The 16,769-nt window shown below is 52.3% G+C and overlaps 2 protein-coding genes across 4 annotated transcripts; both read left to right on the forward strand.

The window, feature by feature from the left end:
- The first annotated feature begins 3,161 nt into the window (after positions 1–3,161).
- On the forward strand, positions 3,162–4,545 carry LOC115082463 (receptor-interacting serine/threonine-protein kinase 4-like). Its single transcript, XM_029586693.1, has 3 exons — positions 3,162–3,421; positions 3,592–3,913; positions 4,361–4,545. The coding sequence occupies exons 2-3, from the start codon at positions 3,641–3,643 to the stop codon at positions 4,391–4,393; spliced, it is 306 nt and encodes a 101-aa protein (XP_029442553.1). The 5' UTR covers positions 3,162–3,421; positions 3,592–3,640; the 3' UTR covers positions 4,394–4,545.
- A 167-nt stretch (positions 4,546–4,712) lies between these two features.
- Positions 4,713–15,976, forward strand: LOC115082462 (receptor-interacting serine/threonine-protein kinase 3-like). Of its 3 annotated transcripts, XM_029586690.1 has the most exons (9): positions 4,729–4,755; positions 5,566–5,724; positions 6,673–6,755; positions 11,388–11,523; positions 12,024–12,112; positions 12,515–12,554; positions 12,948–13,024; positions 13,492–13,531; positions 15,704–15,976. In XM_029586690.1, the coding sequence occupies exons 2-9, from the start codon at positions 5,586–5,588 to the stop codon at positions 15,820–15,822; spliced, it is 723 nt and encodes a 240-aa protein (XP_029442550.1). In that variant the 5' UTR covers positions 4,729–4,755; positions 5,566–5,585; the 3' UTR covers positions 15,823–15,976. The 3 variants fall into 3 exon arrangements, with proteins under 3 accessions (XP_029442551.1, XP_029442552.1, XP_029442550.1); XM_029586692.1 differs by lacking the exon at positions 12,515–12,554 and having other exon boundaries at positions 4,722–4,755; XM_029586691.1 differs by lacking the exons at positions 12,024–12,112; positions 12,515–12,554; positions 12,948–13,024; positions 13,492–13,531; positions 15,704–15,976 and adding an exon at positions 13,030–13,466 and having other exon boundaries at positions 4,713–4,755; positions 11,388–11,471.
- Positions 15,977–16,769: the final 793 nt, after the last annotated feature.

Consider the following 16,769-nt stretch of genomic DNA (forward strand, 5'->3'; position numbering starts at 1 on the left):
GGCCAGATAGAAAAAGGATTGAAGCGTTTGCATTAGAGACGGCCCCCAGTTTATCTGACCATTCTCACTCACACCCCGGTGCATTCTGGCACCTGCGGTTTTTGTTTTCAAAGGGAAGAGGCAGAGATACCGCAAGGGGGGGGGGGGGGGATGTAGTAGGGATAACCGTGGTGGGGGGGCCGGCAGGGCCGGCCTTAGCCCCGTCGGCCCCCTGTGTGGGTTGGGGGAAGAATGGCGCCCTATCTGGTCCCCTTAAGAGATACAAAGAAGGGGAGGGGATGGGGACAAAGCCCCTGAAGAGCCATGGTGGCACCCGCTGCACGGCCCCCGAGTGGGGGGCAGCCCTCGGGTCACCCAGGCTTCCTTCACTTGCCGGTTTCCAGGATTTCCGCCTCTTGTTACTATAGAAACAGCCATAAATAAACCGCGGCCAGCCAACCAAAGCCCTTCTATAAGATTTTTGGATGCCTTTTATATAAAATAAACTTACGTTTCTTATCTTGATGTTGATATATTTTTGATACTTTTTCCTCATTTTGTAATTAAAGACTAAATAAAACAAAACGTTACCTCGGTTTCCTTGTTTTTGTGTATTAAAAGCGGTTAACAGCGCTGGACAACCCCAGAGCACATTCATTACTATTTATAAAACGCCATACGTGTACACAGCACTGTACAGTCAGCAGTGCTTACGATTATAAAGCACCGATATACACACGCACTAGTACAAGCAATGATTACTATTTATAAAGCACCAACACTGCATATAGCGCTGTACATTCAGAGTACTGCTTTGGATGTGCTTTCGGAAGCGAAATGCATTTGTTTCTAAACTGAAAACAAAAACCAAAATTGCATTGTTTTGCTTATGTTGTGTTTTAAGGGACACTAGCCCTGGCCCAGTTCACCTGCTGGAAAAAAAATATCTGCGGTGCCATAAATATTTACAACTGCAGTTGTAAATATTTATGGCCCGTGGGTCTGTGGAAATCCAAGCGGCTGGGCCCCGAAGGAGCAGCAGGGGTCGCTGCTGCCCCGTTTGGATTCTAGGGACCCACGGGAAGTGAAAGGTTCGGTATATAAAAAGAATTAAATAAATAAGTGTGGGGGGGGGGTGAGAGTGGGGAAAGCTCCGGGACGTCAGATGTTCTACTTTGGCGCACTAATGCTATTTTCTGGGGTGGAGAATGTGGGGGGAAATGGATCTACCCGATCCTAGGCTTCCTGAGCAGTTTCAGTCGGAACTGGGACCACAGCTCCTGTATTTTGTTAGGATTTTTTGTTGTTGTTTTCGTTTCATTTGGGGTTTTTTTTGTTCGAAATAAACGAAACAAAATACACACAAACGAGATATTTTGCAAACTGCTCCCAAAATGAGAAACGAGATTAAGAAAAACAAGGTTCGTGCAATGCGGCTGCCGAGCAGGGATCCTGGGCGTCCGTCGGTTCGGCCCCCGGGCAGGAGCACGTGACAAGGAGCGGCCTGCGTGTGCCCGGGACGCGCGCATGCGCAGCCGGGACTGCTCCTCGCGCACTCTGCACCGGCTCGCGGGTCGGGGGTTCAGGTTCGTGGACGGAAGGGGGATCTCTGCCCCCCCCCCTCCCCCCCGGGCTCCTAGCGGGGCCGGGACCGACGAGAGGCAGAGCGGGAGCAGGCGGAGGAGGAGGAAGGGCCGGCGGGTCGTCACCCAGCACCGCGCACTGTCAGGCAGGCACTGTCAGCCTCTCTCGCTCCTCTCCTTCCTGTCTCTCGCTTTCGCCGACTTTTCGTTTTCGCTGGGGTTTCTCGTCTCACTTCCCAGCAACGTTCCTAGGCTGTGCTGCGATGCCAGAACGGTGATCTCTCTCCCTCCCTTGCTCTCATGGCTTACTATTGCTAAACGTTTATATAGTGCTGCAAGGTGAACGCAGCACTGTACAAACCCGGAAGATACATAGTGCTCCCTCCGTCTCTGGATAGGATAATGCAATGTATGAATGTATATATGGTGGGGGGTGGGGGGGGGCGCATAATTATATTTATGCAGTGCTAGGGACGTACGTAGGGCCATATAAGACATTATATCTATATGATGCTGATGCTGCCCTGCGAAGGTGTTATTATATTTGTACAGTGCCGATGACGTGTGCAGCGCCATACTGGGTGATGGTATATTTATTCTGTGCTGACAGTTTGCGAGGGGCCGCATTGCTCAGTTTATGAATTGCCAGTATATCTAGAAGGAAATTAAACCATTATGTTTATACAGCATGGATGGCATGCATGGGGGGCCATACTAGGTGGTGCTGACAGGTGCGCGGCGCCGTACAAGGTGGTGTTATGTTTCTGTGGTGCTGACAGTGTGCACAGGGAAATACAACGCGTTGTTATATTTATACAGCACAGATAGCATGTGTGGGGGAATTACGAGCTGTTATAATATTTATATGACGCTGATGGCATGCACAGGGGCCATACAAGATGTCAACATATTTATATAGTGCTGACAGTGTGCATGGGGCTGTAGGAGATCTTACAGTCATTATTTAGTGCACGCTATTCCAGCAGGAGTGGTGTTCAAAGCATGTTACAGCCAGAGTGTTCTGATTATTAAATCACAAGCAGTATGACTGTCCTAGATAAGTAGAAATCAGACAAAGACAGGGGCCCTCCATCCAGAGGCAGTGCACTGGATTAACAAAGTACTGAGGGGTAAATGAACGAGGAGGTGGGGGTGGCAGGGGCTTCCATGTCAGAGAGGTTGCCGCTAGGGGGGTGCAAGTCTGAGGAGAGGGAATTAAGGGAGGGGGCTGTAGGATTCTACTTAAGGAACAGGGAGGAAGACCAGAGTTGGATGATGAGGACTTTGCTGGAGGGGGTGGTGAGGGGATTTTGGGGGGGGGGGGGGAGCTGAGTTGAGTTGAGGATTGTAACTGTCGGAGTTAAGGTCTGGATGCTTCAATGGACCATCGAGCTTGTAGCCTCTTCCTGAAGGTGAGGATGTCCAGGGCTGAAATATTCCAGAGGGACGCGTTATAATATTTACGCAGGGCCGATGGCAGTCTGAGGGGGGCTTGTGAACGCAGCGTATGGCGCTGACAGGGTGCACGGGGCCGTGCGACGCATTGCTACGCTCCATGACTCGCGCTTCCTGCGCTGCAGCACAGTCCCCTTCTGACAGGGACCACTTTCTGTCTTTCAGACAGGGGGGGGGGGGCAGTCCCTCCCCTCGTCACGGCGGCAGTGGTCCTTCCCGTCTGAGACCCCTGTGCCACGGGGATTATAGGAGGAGCCATGAATGTCTGTGTCCAAAGTGCTGAGACCATCCCCGAGGAGAAACTGCAGAACAGGCAGCTGATCGGCAGCGGAGGATTCGGGCAGGTGTTCAGGGCCCGGCACACGGACTGGGGGCCAGGACGTGGCCCTGAAGAAACTGAGCAGGTGCGAGGAGGGAGGAGACGCTCCAAGGCTCCTCAGAACAGGGTGCTCTCTCTCTCTCCCTCCCTCCTTTCTTCTCCCCGGCTGTCTCTGTTTCCCTCTTTTGCTCTGTCTGTCTGTCTGTCTGTCTCTGCCTGCCTGCGTTGATTTGGGTTTTCCCCCCCTGTCCTCAGTAACCATGTGGAGCAGGGGCTGGAGGAGCTCCTGAGGGAGGCGGAGAAGATGCTGAGCGCCACCAGCATCGACCACGTGCTGCGCCTGTACGGCTTGTGCCGCTGCGAGGACGCCTGCTACGGCCTGGTCATGGAGTACATGGAGAACGGGAGCCTGCACCGGCTCTTCCGCCTGGTTAGGCCCCTGCCCTGGGCCCTCAGGTTCCGCGTCCTGCACGAGGTCACGCTGGGCATGAACCGGCTGCACAGCCTGAGCCCGCCGCTCCTGCACCTCGACCTGAAGCCTCAGAACGTCCTCCTGAACGAGGACCTCCACATCAAGGTGAGTGCGCCCCCAGCGCGGGTTCCTGGAGAGCGACACACGCGCAGCGTCTCCTTAGGTTCAGAGATTGAGCGGCAGGCAGGTCTCCTTTGCACAGCGCGCAGGCTCGCGGCCTGAGCAGGGGGGGGCAGGTCTCCTTAGGTTCAGAGATTGAGCGGCAGGCAGGTCTCCTTTGCACAGCGCGCAGGATCGCGGCCTGAGCAGGGGGGGGGGGGCAGGTCTCCTTAATTCAGAGATTGAGCGGGCAGGCAGGTCTCCTTTGCACAGCACTTGGGATCACAGTCTGGGCAGGAGAAGGATCAGAGCAGGGATGCCAGAGTTCAAATCCTGCCTTTTCCCCTTTAATGTTTCTTGTGACCTTGGGCAAGTCACTTCATCCTTGATTGTAAGCCCTCTGGGGCAGGAACCTGCCTACTGTACATGAATTGCAACTTGTCTTGAGCACAGGTGTGGGAAGAGAGGTCTTCAGACAGTGCTTAACGATCAGAGCCAGAGCAGAAGGCAGTTCTCCCTGCAAACAGATCCTGTAAATGCTTTCAGATCTCGGATTTCGGCTTGTCGCGGTTTAAGCGAGGGACGACGCTCCCCCAGGACGCCCCTCCCGCTGACGGGACCCTGGAATATACGGCACCGAGCTGCTCTGCAGTGTTAATTGCTGCCCCACAAAAGCCTCTGATGTTTACAGGTAAAATCCAGAGGGGAGAAGCTGGGAGCCAGTGCAGGGCTTTCTCTGATCCTGGAGGAAGGAGGAAGGAGCGAGCTGTGACTCTGTTGTTCTTCTCTCCTGCTCAGCTATGCTATCCTGATCTGGTGTGGCTGACGGGTCAGGAAACCTTACGAGAGTGAGGTACAGACTTCATTACTTCCCGCTTGGGGACAACAGGAGTCCCCTCCCAACATGCCTCGTGTGATAGATCTCTGAACACTGTGACATCATCATGGTACCTCATACAGAATCCTGAGGCACTGTGACATCATCACAGCCCCTGGTTACACAGAGCCCGGAGGCACTGTGACATCACAGCCCCCTGATTACACAAAGGCATTGTGACATCATCACAGCCCCTGATTACAGGGAGCCCCGGAGGCACTGTTGACATCACAGCCCCTGATTAACAAAGGCTTTGTGACATCATCACAGCCCTGATTACACAAAGGCTTTGTGACATCATCACAGCCCCTGATTACACGGAAGCCTGATCCCAAAGGCATTGTGACATCATCCACAGCCCCTGATTACACAGAGGCATTGTACAACTCATCACAGCCCATGATTACACAGAGGCCCCAAATTGTGACATCATCACAGCCCCTGATTACACAGAGGCATTGTGACATTCATCACAGCCCCTGATTTACACGGAGGACATTGCAACAGCCCCTGATTACACGGAGCCTGAAGGCTTTGTGACATCATCACAGCCCCTGATTACACAGAGGCATTGTGACATCATCACAGCCCCTGATTACACAGAGCCCAGGCACCATGACATCATTACTTTTCCTCACGTTCCAAGCCTGGAGATGATGTGATATCATCACCACCTCTTGGATCTGGATCCCCACGCCAGCCTGCCAATGTCAGCTCCTCTAGGGGTGTTTGTGAGGGTCGGCTGATGGTGCCTGCACGCTGTTCTCCTTCCTGCTTCCAGACGCTCTGCCGTCTTTGATCATGCTGCACGTTCCTCGGGGGCAGCGCCCCTCTCTGGACCACCTGGGAGACCTGCAGCGGGTGCAGAAGCTGGCGGACATGAAGCACCTGATGGAGAAATGCTGGGACCAGGATCCGTCGAGTCGACCCAGCTTCAAAGGTACACAGATCAGGGAGGTGCCCTGCGTGCTCTGCTCCCGTCAGCATACCTGGGAGCTCTGTGCGGTTCCCCTGGGGACGCAGGAAATCTCTGAAGGCTGCCGGGCCTTAGGGGAAACGGGAATGAGCTGCGGGAGAAATCCCGTGCCCCCAGGTGTGTTGTGCTGGGAGGGGGGGGGAGAGCAGTGCAGCGGGAGCTACCAGCTCCGGTAGGAAAAGAGTAAAAACGCAGGAGAGGGGTAAACCTGGGAGCGCGGGCGGGGAGGAAAACCAGGCTGCGAATCCAGGAGTTGGGACTCGGCTGAGGATGCAGCAAGGGTGCATGCGAGCTGTGATTTTATAAGGGGACGGGAGCAGGCAGGGGAGGAAGGGAAAGAATGCCAGGGTGGAGAGTGTGGATTAGCAGGAAGGGAGTGGAAGAGGGAAGGTTGACGAGATGAGGAGGAAAGGATTCCTGTTCTTTACAGAGAGGGGTGGCAGAGATGCATGGGACAAGCACAGGGGATCTCGCAGGGAGCAGTGGGGATTGTAGAGCTGAGCAGACTTGTGAGATACATCCTCTTATCTGTCTGTCCGTCCGTCCCCCCCACACACACACACACACTCCCCACCACCTCCCTTCACCAAACAGCAGCCATCTCTGCGTGACCGCAACTCAAACAAATCCTCAGGTGTGCCTAGCAGGGAGTTATTTTGTATGGCCTCCTCCTCCATCCCAAGGGCCCCGAGCTAGGAATGACCCCCCCCCCCCGTGCCTGACACCGAAAGGCGGCCACCGCAGCCCCTCCGCCACCCCCCTCTGCTTACAGCATGCAGAAAGCATTGTAAAACCTGTCCAGGCCCAGGAGCCGGCAGGGGAAGCAGAGCTCCGAGACCCATCCTGAGGAGAGCGCTGCTGTCACCTCGTCTCGTGCGTTCTCTCTCTCTCTCTCTCTTTCTGGCTCTGCAGACTGTGTCGTCACTACAGAGGAGATCTTCATGGCGCACAAGCATCAGGTCAAGGAGGCAGTCAGGAACGTCCAGAGTGCTCTGGTAAGGGCCCTGTTCTTGCCTCAATCACCGTCTGTCCCTCCAGTCCTTTCACGCCGCTTTTATCATTCAGAGGGGATAATCTCAGCCAGCCAATTGCAAATGTCAGCCCAGTAACAGACAGCCCCCCCTCCACAACCCCCAACTCTGTATATCCTTCCCCTGAATAAAGAAGCACAGTGTCACGTGTTGATGGCATCGCAGTTTGCTTCAGAAGGACAAGGTTCTCAAACTCCAGTCCTCGAGTGCCAGAAGCCAGTCAGCTCTTCAGGATATCCCTCCTAAATATGCCGAAAACAGGGATATGCATTTGTTTAAAACAAATGGACATTCTGAAATGAATTGTGTCTAATTTGTATTTTGGGGGGGTTCCTGAAACGAATTGGGGGGGCCCCCTAAATTAAACAAATCCTATTCGTTTCATTCATGTTTCCCCTTTCATTTCCATGGCTATTACCTATTACAGTCTATGAAGAACACGTGCAATACAGTCAGTCAGGAATTGTAACATTATAATTATTAGCAGCCAGCCCAGTGAGTCATGTGTGCCTTGTTAGACTTGGCAGGACATGTTATCAAGGAGATAACATATTGCACTGAAGTATTTTTCTAAACCAGCCTATCACTGCTCTTTGGATCCAGGGACAGTGATCTTGAAGACTGAATGTGTGTATTCCTTCTTTAGTCTTTGTCATGTCTTCTGCTTGATGCCCAGCTGCCATACTCCTAGTAGCACCATAGGGGTTTTGGTGCCTCATGCTTAACTGACATACTCCTACTACCACTATGGGGGACTTGCTGGGACTGGCCTACCTGCCATTCTTCTAATTCTACTTGTTGGGAGTGACACAGCCCTCCTACCATACCTCTAGTTCCACCGAAGGCCTACCTGCCACACCCCTAGTGCCACCATAGGGGACTTGCCACCTGAAGCCTGCCGTACCCGAGTATGTTTCCTTGTACACTACGTAGGACCAATGTAGTTGTTCTATGAGGCTTATAGATATTTTAAATAAATAATAAAATAAAACATTGGACCTGCTGCCCAACTGCCATTTATTTGTATAGATTTCCAGCCTCTGCCCTCCAAACAGTTTGGGGTGGGTTACAGGGGTAAACGTACACAATTATCTAAAAACAAAATAACACGTAACAACATCAGAATGAAATTCACTAAAAGCAAAGCCACCAAGCGCTACTGTGGGGCCTGGTTTACTGTACCAAAGGCCTTTTTTTTTTTTTTCAGGACTTTTTAAAATAATTTATTTTACATTACGGACTCACATTCTACAATATTGGGATAGCAGTTGAAAATGCTTTCTCACAGGTTTCATCCACGAGGTGAGAGGATCTCTAGCAAATGTTTGCTAGAAGGGAGAGGCCACGTCAGAGCAGAAATGTGTAAAGTTGAATTGATCCAGGTTTTTCCGATATTTGTTGTCAGATTAAAAATTAACATTGCAATCTTATCCTGAACCGCACCAGCATGGAGGTCTACCTGCCATACTCCTAGTACCGCAACACCAAACACCTGCACCCACTTACCCATTTCTTTTCTCTTTTCTTCTGTCTTTAATGATATATCTCTAAACCAGAGTAAACATTCACAAATGTTTCTGTATAGACAAAAATCCTTTTTCAAAACATTTTTCCCAAAAATGTTTATGATGGACAGTGGATGTTTCATAAAAGTTAAAGAATACCATCCAGGTTACCCTTATTTTTACTTTTAATCACCAACAAACCACCTTACTTTTCTTTATTATTTATTTTCTCAAAAAATTTTTTACAATTCATTGTGAATTTTTGTCGAAAAATGGGAACAGTTCACCACTTAACTATTTTGGAAGGCAAAGATTTTCATTGCATATTAATCACTTCCCATTTATATGTTCGCCACAGCTCGCAAAGTACTTGGCTCAGTCCAGTGGTGTTTGTAGTTCTCAACCCGGTCGCAGAGTTCTCAATCCGCGCTGTTAACTGAACCGCTGAGGAAATAGTCCATGGGGAGCGTATTAGCCCGACATGGCCAGGTTTCGAAGCATCTTCTTCAGGGGAAACTGCTTACCCACAACTCATCTCAGCTCACCAATATGCTATTCCATCAGTTTTTCTTTCATTTTTCTTCTTGCTCGCTAAGCGCTGAATCATCCTTCTTACAAAATGGCCAATCTCCTAGTACCAGCATAGGGGACCTGCTGCCTGAGGTCCAGCTGCCATGTGCCTAATTCTAGCAGAGGGAACTTGTTGGCACGTGCTTGTTTGCCATACCCCTTATGCCACCATAGGAGGCTTGCAAGGTGCTGCCATATACCTACTTCTCATGCCACTTAAACCACCACAGGGGCCTGACTGTTGCCACTCTAACTACCTGCCCATGCCCCTTATATCACTACAGAGGTCTTAGTGCTACTGCTCCATCTACCATGCTATGCCTGCTAGTGTGTATGAACGTGGGAGTTTTGGAGCCTCCCTGTTGTTTGCTGTTGTTTGTTTCTTTTTTTTTGTGTAGGGTATTTGCTTCCCCCACCCCCCCAAAAAAAAGTGAAAAATGTAGAAACAAAAAATTTCTCCTTCCCGCCACCTATTTAATGGTTCTTTGTTTTATTCTAACCCCTCTGCAATGATCCCAACCTGATTCTCCCATTCTTTGTTGAGTATACTGGGGTGGCTTATCAATAAAAACACTCAGCCTTAAGGAAGAAATACAGGCAGAGGAGAAAACATGGAGGACAGAAATAACTTACATATGCTGCATCTGTTAAAAGTATCAGTCAAGAGGTGAGAACTCATGCAAAACCAGAAAATCAGGGAATGGAACAGCCAGAGTTGAGCTACAGAATATAGAAAACATTTTCTAAAAAAAACGTAACCTTCACAACTTACTACAGGGTGGCCCATGGAAAAGGAGCCCGCCTCCAGTCCCAGTGCCACGCAGGCAGGCAGGCTGCTTTTCCATGGGCCACCCTGTATACATCCTATCTCCATTCAGTGGTGAAACTATTTCCATGTTCAGAATGTGATATCCTTTTCATTTGGAAAGCCTGCTTTACAAGAAAATCAAAATTCCATCCAGCACCTGGGGATCTTTGTGCTTCCATTCCTAGACCTTACATCTTGAGTTTTCTTTGCCACTGTGCCTTGCTGTCATACCCCAGACCTTAAACCGTGAGCTGTTCTTGCCTGTTTGAGGGGGAGCGCTGCATTGCATCTCTCATGTTGCTTTGGGTCTTGAAGCCACACTTTGTGCTGCTTTATCACAGTCTGCCCTGAGTTTTTCCTACCACCTGATTTGCTTTGTTTCCCCTCCATGCTACCTTAGAATACTGATGCCACTTTTGGTGCCAGGTTCCTACTCGAGACGCCATCAGGGGTTCATGTCACTGTTGCTGGTGTCCTTCCTCCTCTTGCTGCTTCTTTGCTGCTCTCGTGGTACCCCGGAGAACTCCTGCCGATGCTACTACCCCTTTGCCCTTTTGGGGACCCTTTTTTCATACCACTTTGTCACAGTTCCGGGTTCCTGGGAGTTCTTTCCCCCTTCTGATGTTTTTCACACAAGTTTCATGAGCTGTTACAACAAGTTTCGGGCACAGAGGCAGCGGGAATAAACTGAGCGAGTGTTTGCGCTTTGCTCCCCTGTCCTCCCCCACCCGGTTTTTTTGTCTGTCTATGGGGAGAGGAGCATTCTGGGAAACTGACCACAAGCTGCCGTCATGGCCTCTCTGGTGCAACATCGTGTCCGGTCGCTTTCGACATTGCAGACTTGCTCAAGAAGAAAAGCGGAAAAATAGATATTTTTATCTTGAGAGAAAAGATTTGTTTCCCCTTTGAAGAACAGGAAAAGATACATCAATATGTCTCCCTGTGCCTGAGCTCTAATCCCCGACTATCACTGACGCTCTGTGTGTGACCCTGGGGGAGTCACTTTATCTCTCTATGCCTCAGCTGTAATCCCCAGCTCTGTCACTGACTCTGTATGTGACCCTGGGGGAGTCACTTTATCTCTCTATGCCTCAGCTCTAATCCCCGGCTCTGTCACTGACTCTCTGTGTGTGACCCTGGGGGAGTCTCTTTATATCCCTGTACCTTAGTTCTAATCCCCGGCTCTGTCACTGACTCTGTGTGTGACCCTGGGGGAGTCACTTTATCTCCCTGTGCCTCAGCGCTAATCCCCGGCTCTGTCCCTGACTCTCTGTGTGTGTCCCTGGGGGAGTCACTTTATCTCCCTATTCCTCAGTTCTAATCCCCAGCTCTGTCACTGACTCTCTGTGTGTGTGACCCTGTGGGAGTCACTTTCCCTGTGCCTCAGCTCTAATCCCCGGCTCTGTCACTGCCTCTCTGTGTGTGACCCTGTGGGAGTCTCTTTGTATCCCTGTACCTTAGTTCTAATCCCCGGCTCTGTCACTGACTCTCTGTGTGTGACCCTGTGGGAGTCTCTTTGTATCCCTGTACCTTAGTTCTAATCCCTGGCTGTATCACCGATTCTCTGTGTGACCCTGTCTTTACCTGCATTTTTACATTGCTTAGGGGAATAGTTTGTATGAAAATCTTTGAGTAATCCCAAAACATTATAAAAGCTTGAAAGTCATGGATTTTGGGGAGATGACAGACTCGTTCCATTCCCCCTTCCCATAGGAAAAGATGGAGACCTCGTCACAGCAATCGCTCTCCCGCGTTCCTCCCTGCTCAGCTCTGAGTTCAGGTCCCTCCTCTGAGATCGTGGAACGCTTCCCCACCCTAACACTGCTGGAGCCTCCAAGCCTTGAGAATGGTGAGTTGGGAGAGGGGCAAGGTTGGCACCAAGCTTCCCACGGGCCCCGTGACTCCAGGAGCATCGGGCATTGGTCCCAGATTCTGTAGAAGTGGCTCCCAGGGGCCTGAAGGCTGTGCGAAGGAGAGAGGAGCCCTGCCTTTACAGTGACACACATTGTGGCTCCCTAAGGAGAGAAGCCATGCATGACAGTTCCCTGATGAGAGACAGATGGGAAGGAATGAGGAGAGGGGCCATGCTTGATAGGGGAAGATGTGAAGAGAGGGGTAGTGATTTCCTGATGAGAGCAGGAAGATGGAAAGAGGAGAAAGCCGTGCATGATGGCTCCCTGATGAGAGCTGGATGAGGGAAAGCATGAAGCGAGAGGTCTGGAGTGATGGCTCCCTGAGCAGAGAGCCAGATGGGCAGAGGTAAGGAGAGGTGCAGTGAAAGAGCCGGGGATTAGGGCTTAAAGTCGCGCAGTGAATTGATGATCCTCTTGTTTTCCCTGTCTCTTGCAGGAGCTGTGCCACTCGGCAGCCCCGCAGCCCCTTCGGCGGAGCCCTCCTGCCCAGCCCCGCCCTCGGCAAGCAGCGAAAAAGCGCAGAAGGTGAGCAGCGAGACACGGGAGGCTGGGAACTCGGGACACGGAGAGAGGGTCTCTGGGGGAGGGGAGGGAGATGCAGCGAGAGGTGATCCTGGCCCAGCTCCTCACTTCATCCTGGCTGTCAAATGCCAGCTTGGCCCTCAACAGCCTTGTGGCCCTAAGGGCCCGGCCTACCCGTGTCCCCAAGCTTCTTCTGCTGAATTCTCTTGCAATGCACAGGGGTTAAGTTCCCAGCAGGAAGGATGGGGGTCCTGATGGTGACAGCAGTCCAGAGTCCCAGGGAGTAAAAGACGGTGAAATGATGGAACGCTTCCCATCTCCCGCACGCCGCCGCGGGGCAACTGTGTCTCTGCACATCCGCTCAGGTTACTGAATCCTCCCCACCCCCGTTTCTTCCTTCTGCAGGGGACCCCCCGCGTCACACGCTGGCCGCCCAATGAAAAAGGTATGAAGCCCCTCTCAGGACGATGAAAGACAGATCTGACCCGTGTCCAGGACCTGCAATTCTAAGCAATCAGAGCAAAATCCCAGGCCCGGGGAAGTGACTCCAGAGCCGGGGATTGGAACCCACCCACAGGGAGACACAGTGACTCCCCTGAGGGACAGGGTAAATGGCACTCGCGGTGTTTCTTGCTTGTATGCAGCTCCATCAGCGTACACAGCACCGTACACAGTAATGCAGGGGAAGACTTTACAATCCAAAGTCAAAAGGTCGTAAGACTTTGCCGAGCAGGATAAAGTGAGCCGAGGTCCGCGGATTCCCAGAGCTGGCCTCTCCTCACAGCCCCAGCAAGAAATCGCTTAATTATAAATCCTTCCTCTCTCTCTTCCTCCTAAGAACGCCCCGACCCTGTCCCGCAGCAGCCGGCAAGCAGCGCACAAGGCAAGCCGCAAGGGAAAGGAGCTTGGGAGAGGGTAAGGGAAGAGCGTCCCGCGTGCTCGGCACAGAAATGTGTTTAAAAATTGCCCAAACGATGCCCTCTCTGCTTTCCCCGTGCGGGATCGTCTGTGTCTATGCCCTGGGCCTCTTCCTCCATCCTTCCCTTTCTCTGAGTGAGTGTCTGTCTCTCATTCCTCTCCTAGGCCTGGGTCACTGCCTCTCCTCCCTCTGCCTTTCCCTGCCCTCTGCTGGCGTCTCTCTCCACGCAGGGGCGGCCGCTGTACGAAACGCTTTCAGTGCCCCCCTCCCTCCCCCCCCCCCTCGCTGTCTGATTGCCCTTCCTGTCCACTCCTCTCGATGGCCCTAGGCTTCTCTCTCTCCGTTTCTGACCCCTCCCCCCCCTCCATCCTTTGCAGGAAATGTCTCGCTTGTATTTTTCTTCTCACCCTGTGTTTTTTTTTGGGGGGGGGGGGGTTGTCTTTGATTTTTGGTCTCTTTTCAGCATGCAGCAGCGCCATCGCAGATCAGGCACCCGAGCCCTGGTGAGTTGATCCCTTCGCTTGCGGGGGCTCAGTTGGGGGCTGCGGGAGAGGGGAAGGGAAAGGGGGGGGTGTGGTCCTAGGTATTGAGGGGGATGGGCCTGGAAGCTCCGTCCCAGCGATAGATTACTCTGGTCCAGACGTGCAGATCCAGCTCATGCCCATTCATTGTGGATATGGCGCCAGCCGTCCATTGCTCCTACCATGTGACAGGGGCCAACCAATGGCACCGGTAGCCCCTGTGACATTGTAAGGGCAAAGGCTATCGACGCCATTTTGAATACTGGCAGCCGACGGCCCGAGTGCAGGAGATCGCTCCGGGACCCCTGCTGGACCACCAGCGGGGGTGATATCGTAAGGGCAAAGGGCCATTGGTGCCATTTTGATTCGTAGCAGGCCCAACGACCCAGAGGGAGAGATCGCTCACAGGACCCCACTGGACCACCAGGGCTTTTAATAAGTCTTGGGGAGGGATCGGGATGGTAGGGGGGTTGTAATACAGTAAATGTGAAGGGTTGGGGTGGGTTTTTTCCGATTCGGATTTTTTTTTTATTTAATTCATTTTTCGGGTTTCGGGTTCGGGTTCCAGCTTTGTTTTTGCCGAAAAACGATCCGTGGGAAAACGAGTTTTCCCACGAAGCGCCCGAACTGAAACCCGACCCGAGCCAGAAAAACGAAGCTCATCTCTAGTGTGTTGGCACTTTTGTCCCGCACGGATATGGCCAGCAGGTGGCGCTGCTGCCTCAGCTTTCTGAATCAGGAGGTGGCGCCGCGTTCCCATCAGCCCTAGATTTTATCATCTCCCCCCCCCCCCCACCCCCGTTTAAAAAGGGAAGAAAGGTGAGGCAGGATGACACACAGCGAGCCAGTGGCAGAGCTGGGGATTGGAACCCAGGCACAGAGAGACAATGGGGGCCGATCCGATGCTGCGCACGGCTTAGCAGGCGATTGGACGCGCGTCCGTAACCCCCCTATCCGATACGCGGGGATCAGGGCGTCCAAATCAGCGCGTAGCTAACGACGCTCATCACAAGGAAATTCACCTGGACGAGGCTATTGGCCGATCCCCCCCCCCGATCCAAAAAATGTTCCCCGCGGCCAACGCGCCCAGTGCGACGCGGCACGTTTTACGCCAGCCCAGGGCACGCCAAGCTGAAGGGCACGTGGAAGAAAAAGAAAAATCTTGCTTTCTGTGATTCCTCCTAATAGTATCGTAGCGTGAGAGCTACGTCCGATAAACACGCACGCGATGCGCAGTCCAGGCCGTGCAGCTTGTGCGTGCAGGTGCCGGTAGCGAGAGAAAACGGAGGCGTGTAGGTTGAGCGTCCGTTCTCCCAACCCACCTGACAGCCACTTCTCCCTGGTGCCCGACGCCGAGGAGGCACCAGGGATGCAGATTTGTCCCTGGCGCCTCCTCCTCCTTAGCGCACGGCCCCTCAGTTAAATATTCGATGGCCCGCCCAGGAGAGGTGGCTGGGCGCGCCCTAGGAGTGCGGGCGCACGGCGTTGAGCGCCCGTTTCCCCTGCACATTTTATTGGATCGGCCTGAAAGTGAATCCTCCAGGATTACGCACGCAGTGACAGAGCCTGGGATTAGGACTGAAGCACAGGGAAATAAAGCAACTCCCTGAGCCTCACACACAGGATCAGTGACAGACCCGGGGATTAGAACTGAAGCACAGGGAAATAAAGCGACTCCCAGAGCCTCACACACAGGGTCAGTGACAGAGCCGGGGATTAGAGCTGAGGCACAGGGAGATTTATTTATTTAAGTGACTCTCCCAGGGTTATACAGAAAGAGAGTCAGTGACAGAGCCGGGGATTAGAACTGAGGCACAGGGAGATTTATTTATTTAAGTGACTCTCCCAGGGTTATACAGAAAGAGAGTCAGTGACAGAGCCGGGGATTAGAGCTGAGACACAAGGAGATTTATTTATTTAAGTGACTCTCCCAGGGTTTACAGAAAGAGAGTCAGTGACAGAGCCGGGGATTAGAGCTGAGGCACAAGGAGATTTATTTATTTAAGTGACTCTCCCAGGGTTATACAGAAAGAGAGTCAGTGACAGAGCCGGGGATTAGAGCTGAGGCACAGGGAGATTTATTTGTGACTCTCCCAGAGTCAGTGACAGGTGGAGAGAGACCCTGGATTGAATAAATTTTTTTTTTTTCTGCAGTTCCTCGCCGTTCTCACATCTTCCTCACCGGGAGCCAGCTGAGCAACATCCAGATCGGGAACAACAATGTGATGGAAGTGCGCAGCACGACGGTGACAAGGAGCAAGAAGAAGAAATAGCAGGGCAGCGGGATCAGTCGCGTGCCTCAGCCCGTGCTGCCCTCCTCCTCCTCCTCCGCGGCGGCAGGGAAGGGAAGCGATCCCCGCACTGTGTCAAGACAAAAACAAAATCTCAGGGCTGCAGGGGGGGGTGAATAAACTGTGCCGACTTTTACCCTGGTGTCTGATGCTTCCTTCCGACTCGTCTGTCTCTTACCGTAACACGGGGGTCTCTTCTCCAGGCTATGACTGACGTGCGGGGACGAGATGACTCAGGAGTGGCGTAAAGGAAATATTTCTTCACGCGGAGGGGGGTGGGCGCCTGGAAGAGCCTCGCAGGGCCAGTGGGGGGAGGTAAGAGACTGGAGGGTGGGGAATGAACCGGGGTCAGCAAGGGTCTCCAGTAATGCCACAGGCGAGGAAGGAATGGGCCAGGAGCCCTGTCCGTGTTTCCTGCGTGGCTGCAAGGGTTCCTTCCCCAGAGAGCTTACAGGCACACAGGCCGATACAGTAAAGTTCGCGGGAGAGCGGGCGCGTCCTGGCGCCTCTTTTTGGACAGGAGGGGCGGCTGTCAGCGGGTTTGACAGCCGACGCTCAATTTTGCCGGCGTCTGTTCTCGAGCCCGCTGACAGCCACGGGTTCGGAAACCGGACGCCGGTAAAGTTGAGCGTCCGGTTTTCGAGCCGCGGACCGATTTAAAAAAAAAAAATTTTTTAAACTTTTTTTTAACTTTCGGGACCTCGGACTTAATATCGCCATGATAGTAATATCGCCATGATATTACTATCATGGCGATATTAATATTAATATCGCCATGATAGTACTATCATGGCGATATTACTATCATGGCGATATTAATATCGCCATGATAGTAATATCATGGCGATATTACTATCATGGCGATATCATGGCGATATTAATATCGCCATGATATTACTATCATGGCGATATTAATATCGCCATGATAT

The sequence above is a fragment of the Rhinatrema bivittatum genome, unplaced genomic scaffold (genome assembly GCF_901001135.1).
Source record: "Rhinatrema bivittatum unplaced genomic scaffold, aRhiBiv1.1, whole genome shotgun sequence".
In the NCBI taxonomy this organism is placed as follows: Eukaryota; Metazoa; Chordata; class Amphibia; order Gymnophiona; family Rhinatrematidae; genus Rhinatrema; species Rhinatrema bivittatum.

Excerpts from the sequence above, each read along its gene's own strand:
- LOC115082463 (XM_029586693.1), top strand. The coding sequence starts at position 3,641 with ATGCTGAGCGCCACCAGCATCGACCACGTGCTGCGCCTGTACGGCTTG. Across the intron at positions 3,914-4,360 it reads ACGAGGACCTCCACATCAAG|GTGTGGGAAGAGAGGTCTTC; the intron begins GTGAGTGCGCCC and ends TCTTGAGCACAG.
- LOC115082462 (XM_029586690.1), top strand. The coding sequence starts at position 5,586 with ATGCTGCACGTTCCTCGGGGGCAGCGCCCCTCTCTGGACCACCTGGGA. Across the intron at positions 5,725-6,672 it reads GAGTCGACCCAGCTTCAAAG|ACTGTGTCGTCACTACAGAG; the intron begins GTACACAGATCA and ends CTGGCTCTGCAG. Across the intron at positions 13,532-15,703 it reads GATCAGGCACCCGAGCCCTG|TTCCTCGCCGTTCTCACATC; the intron begins GTGAGTTGATCC and ends TTTTTTCTGCAG.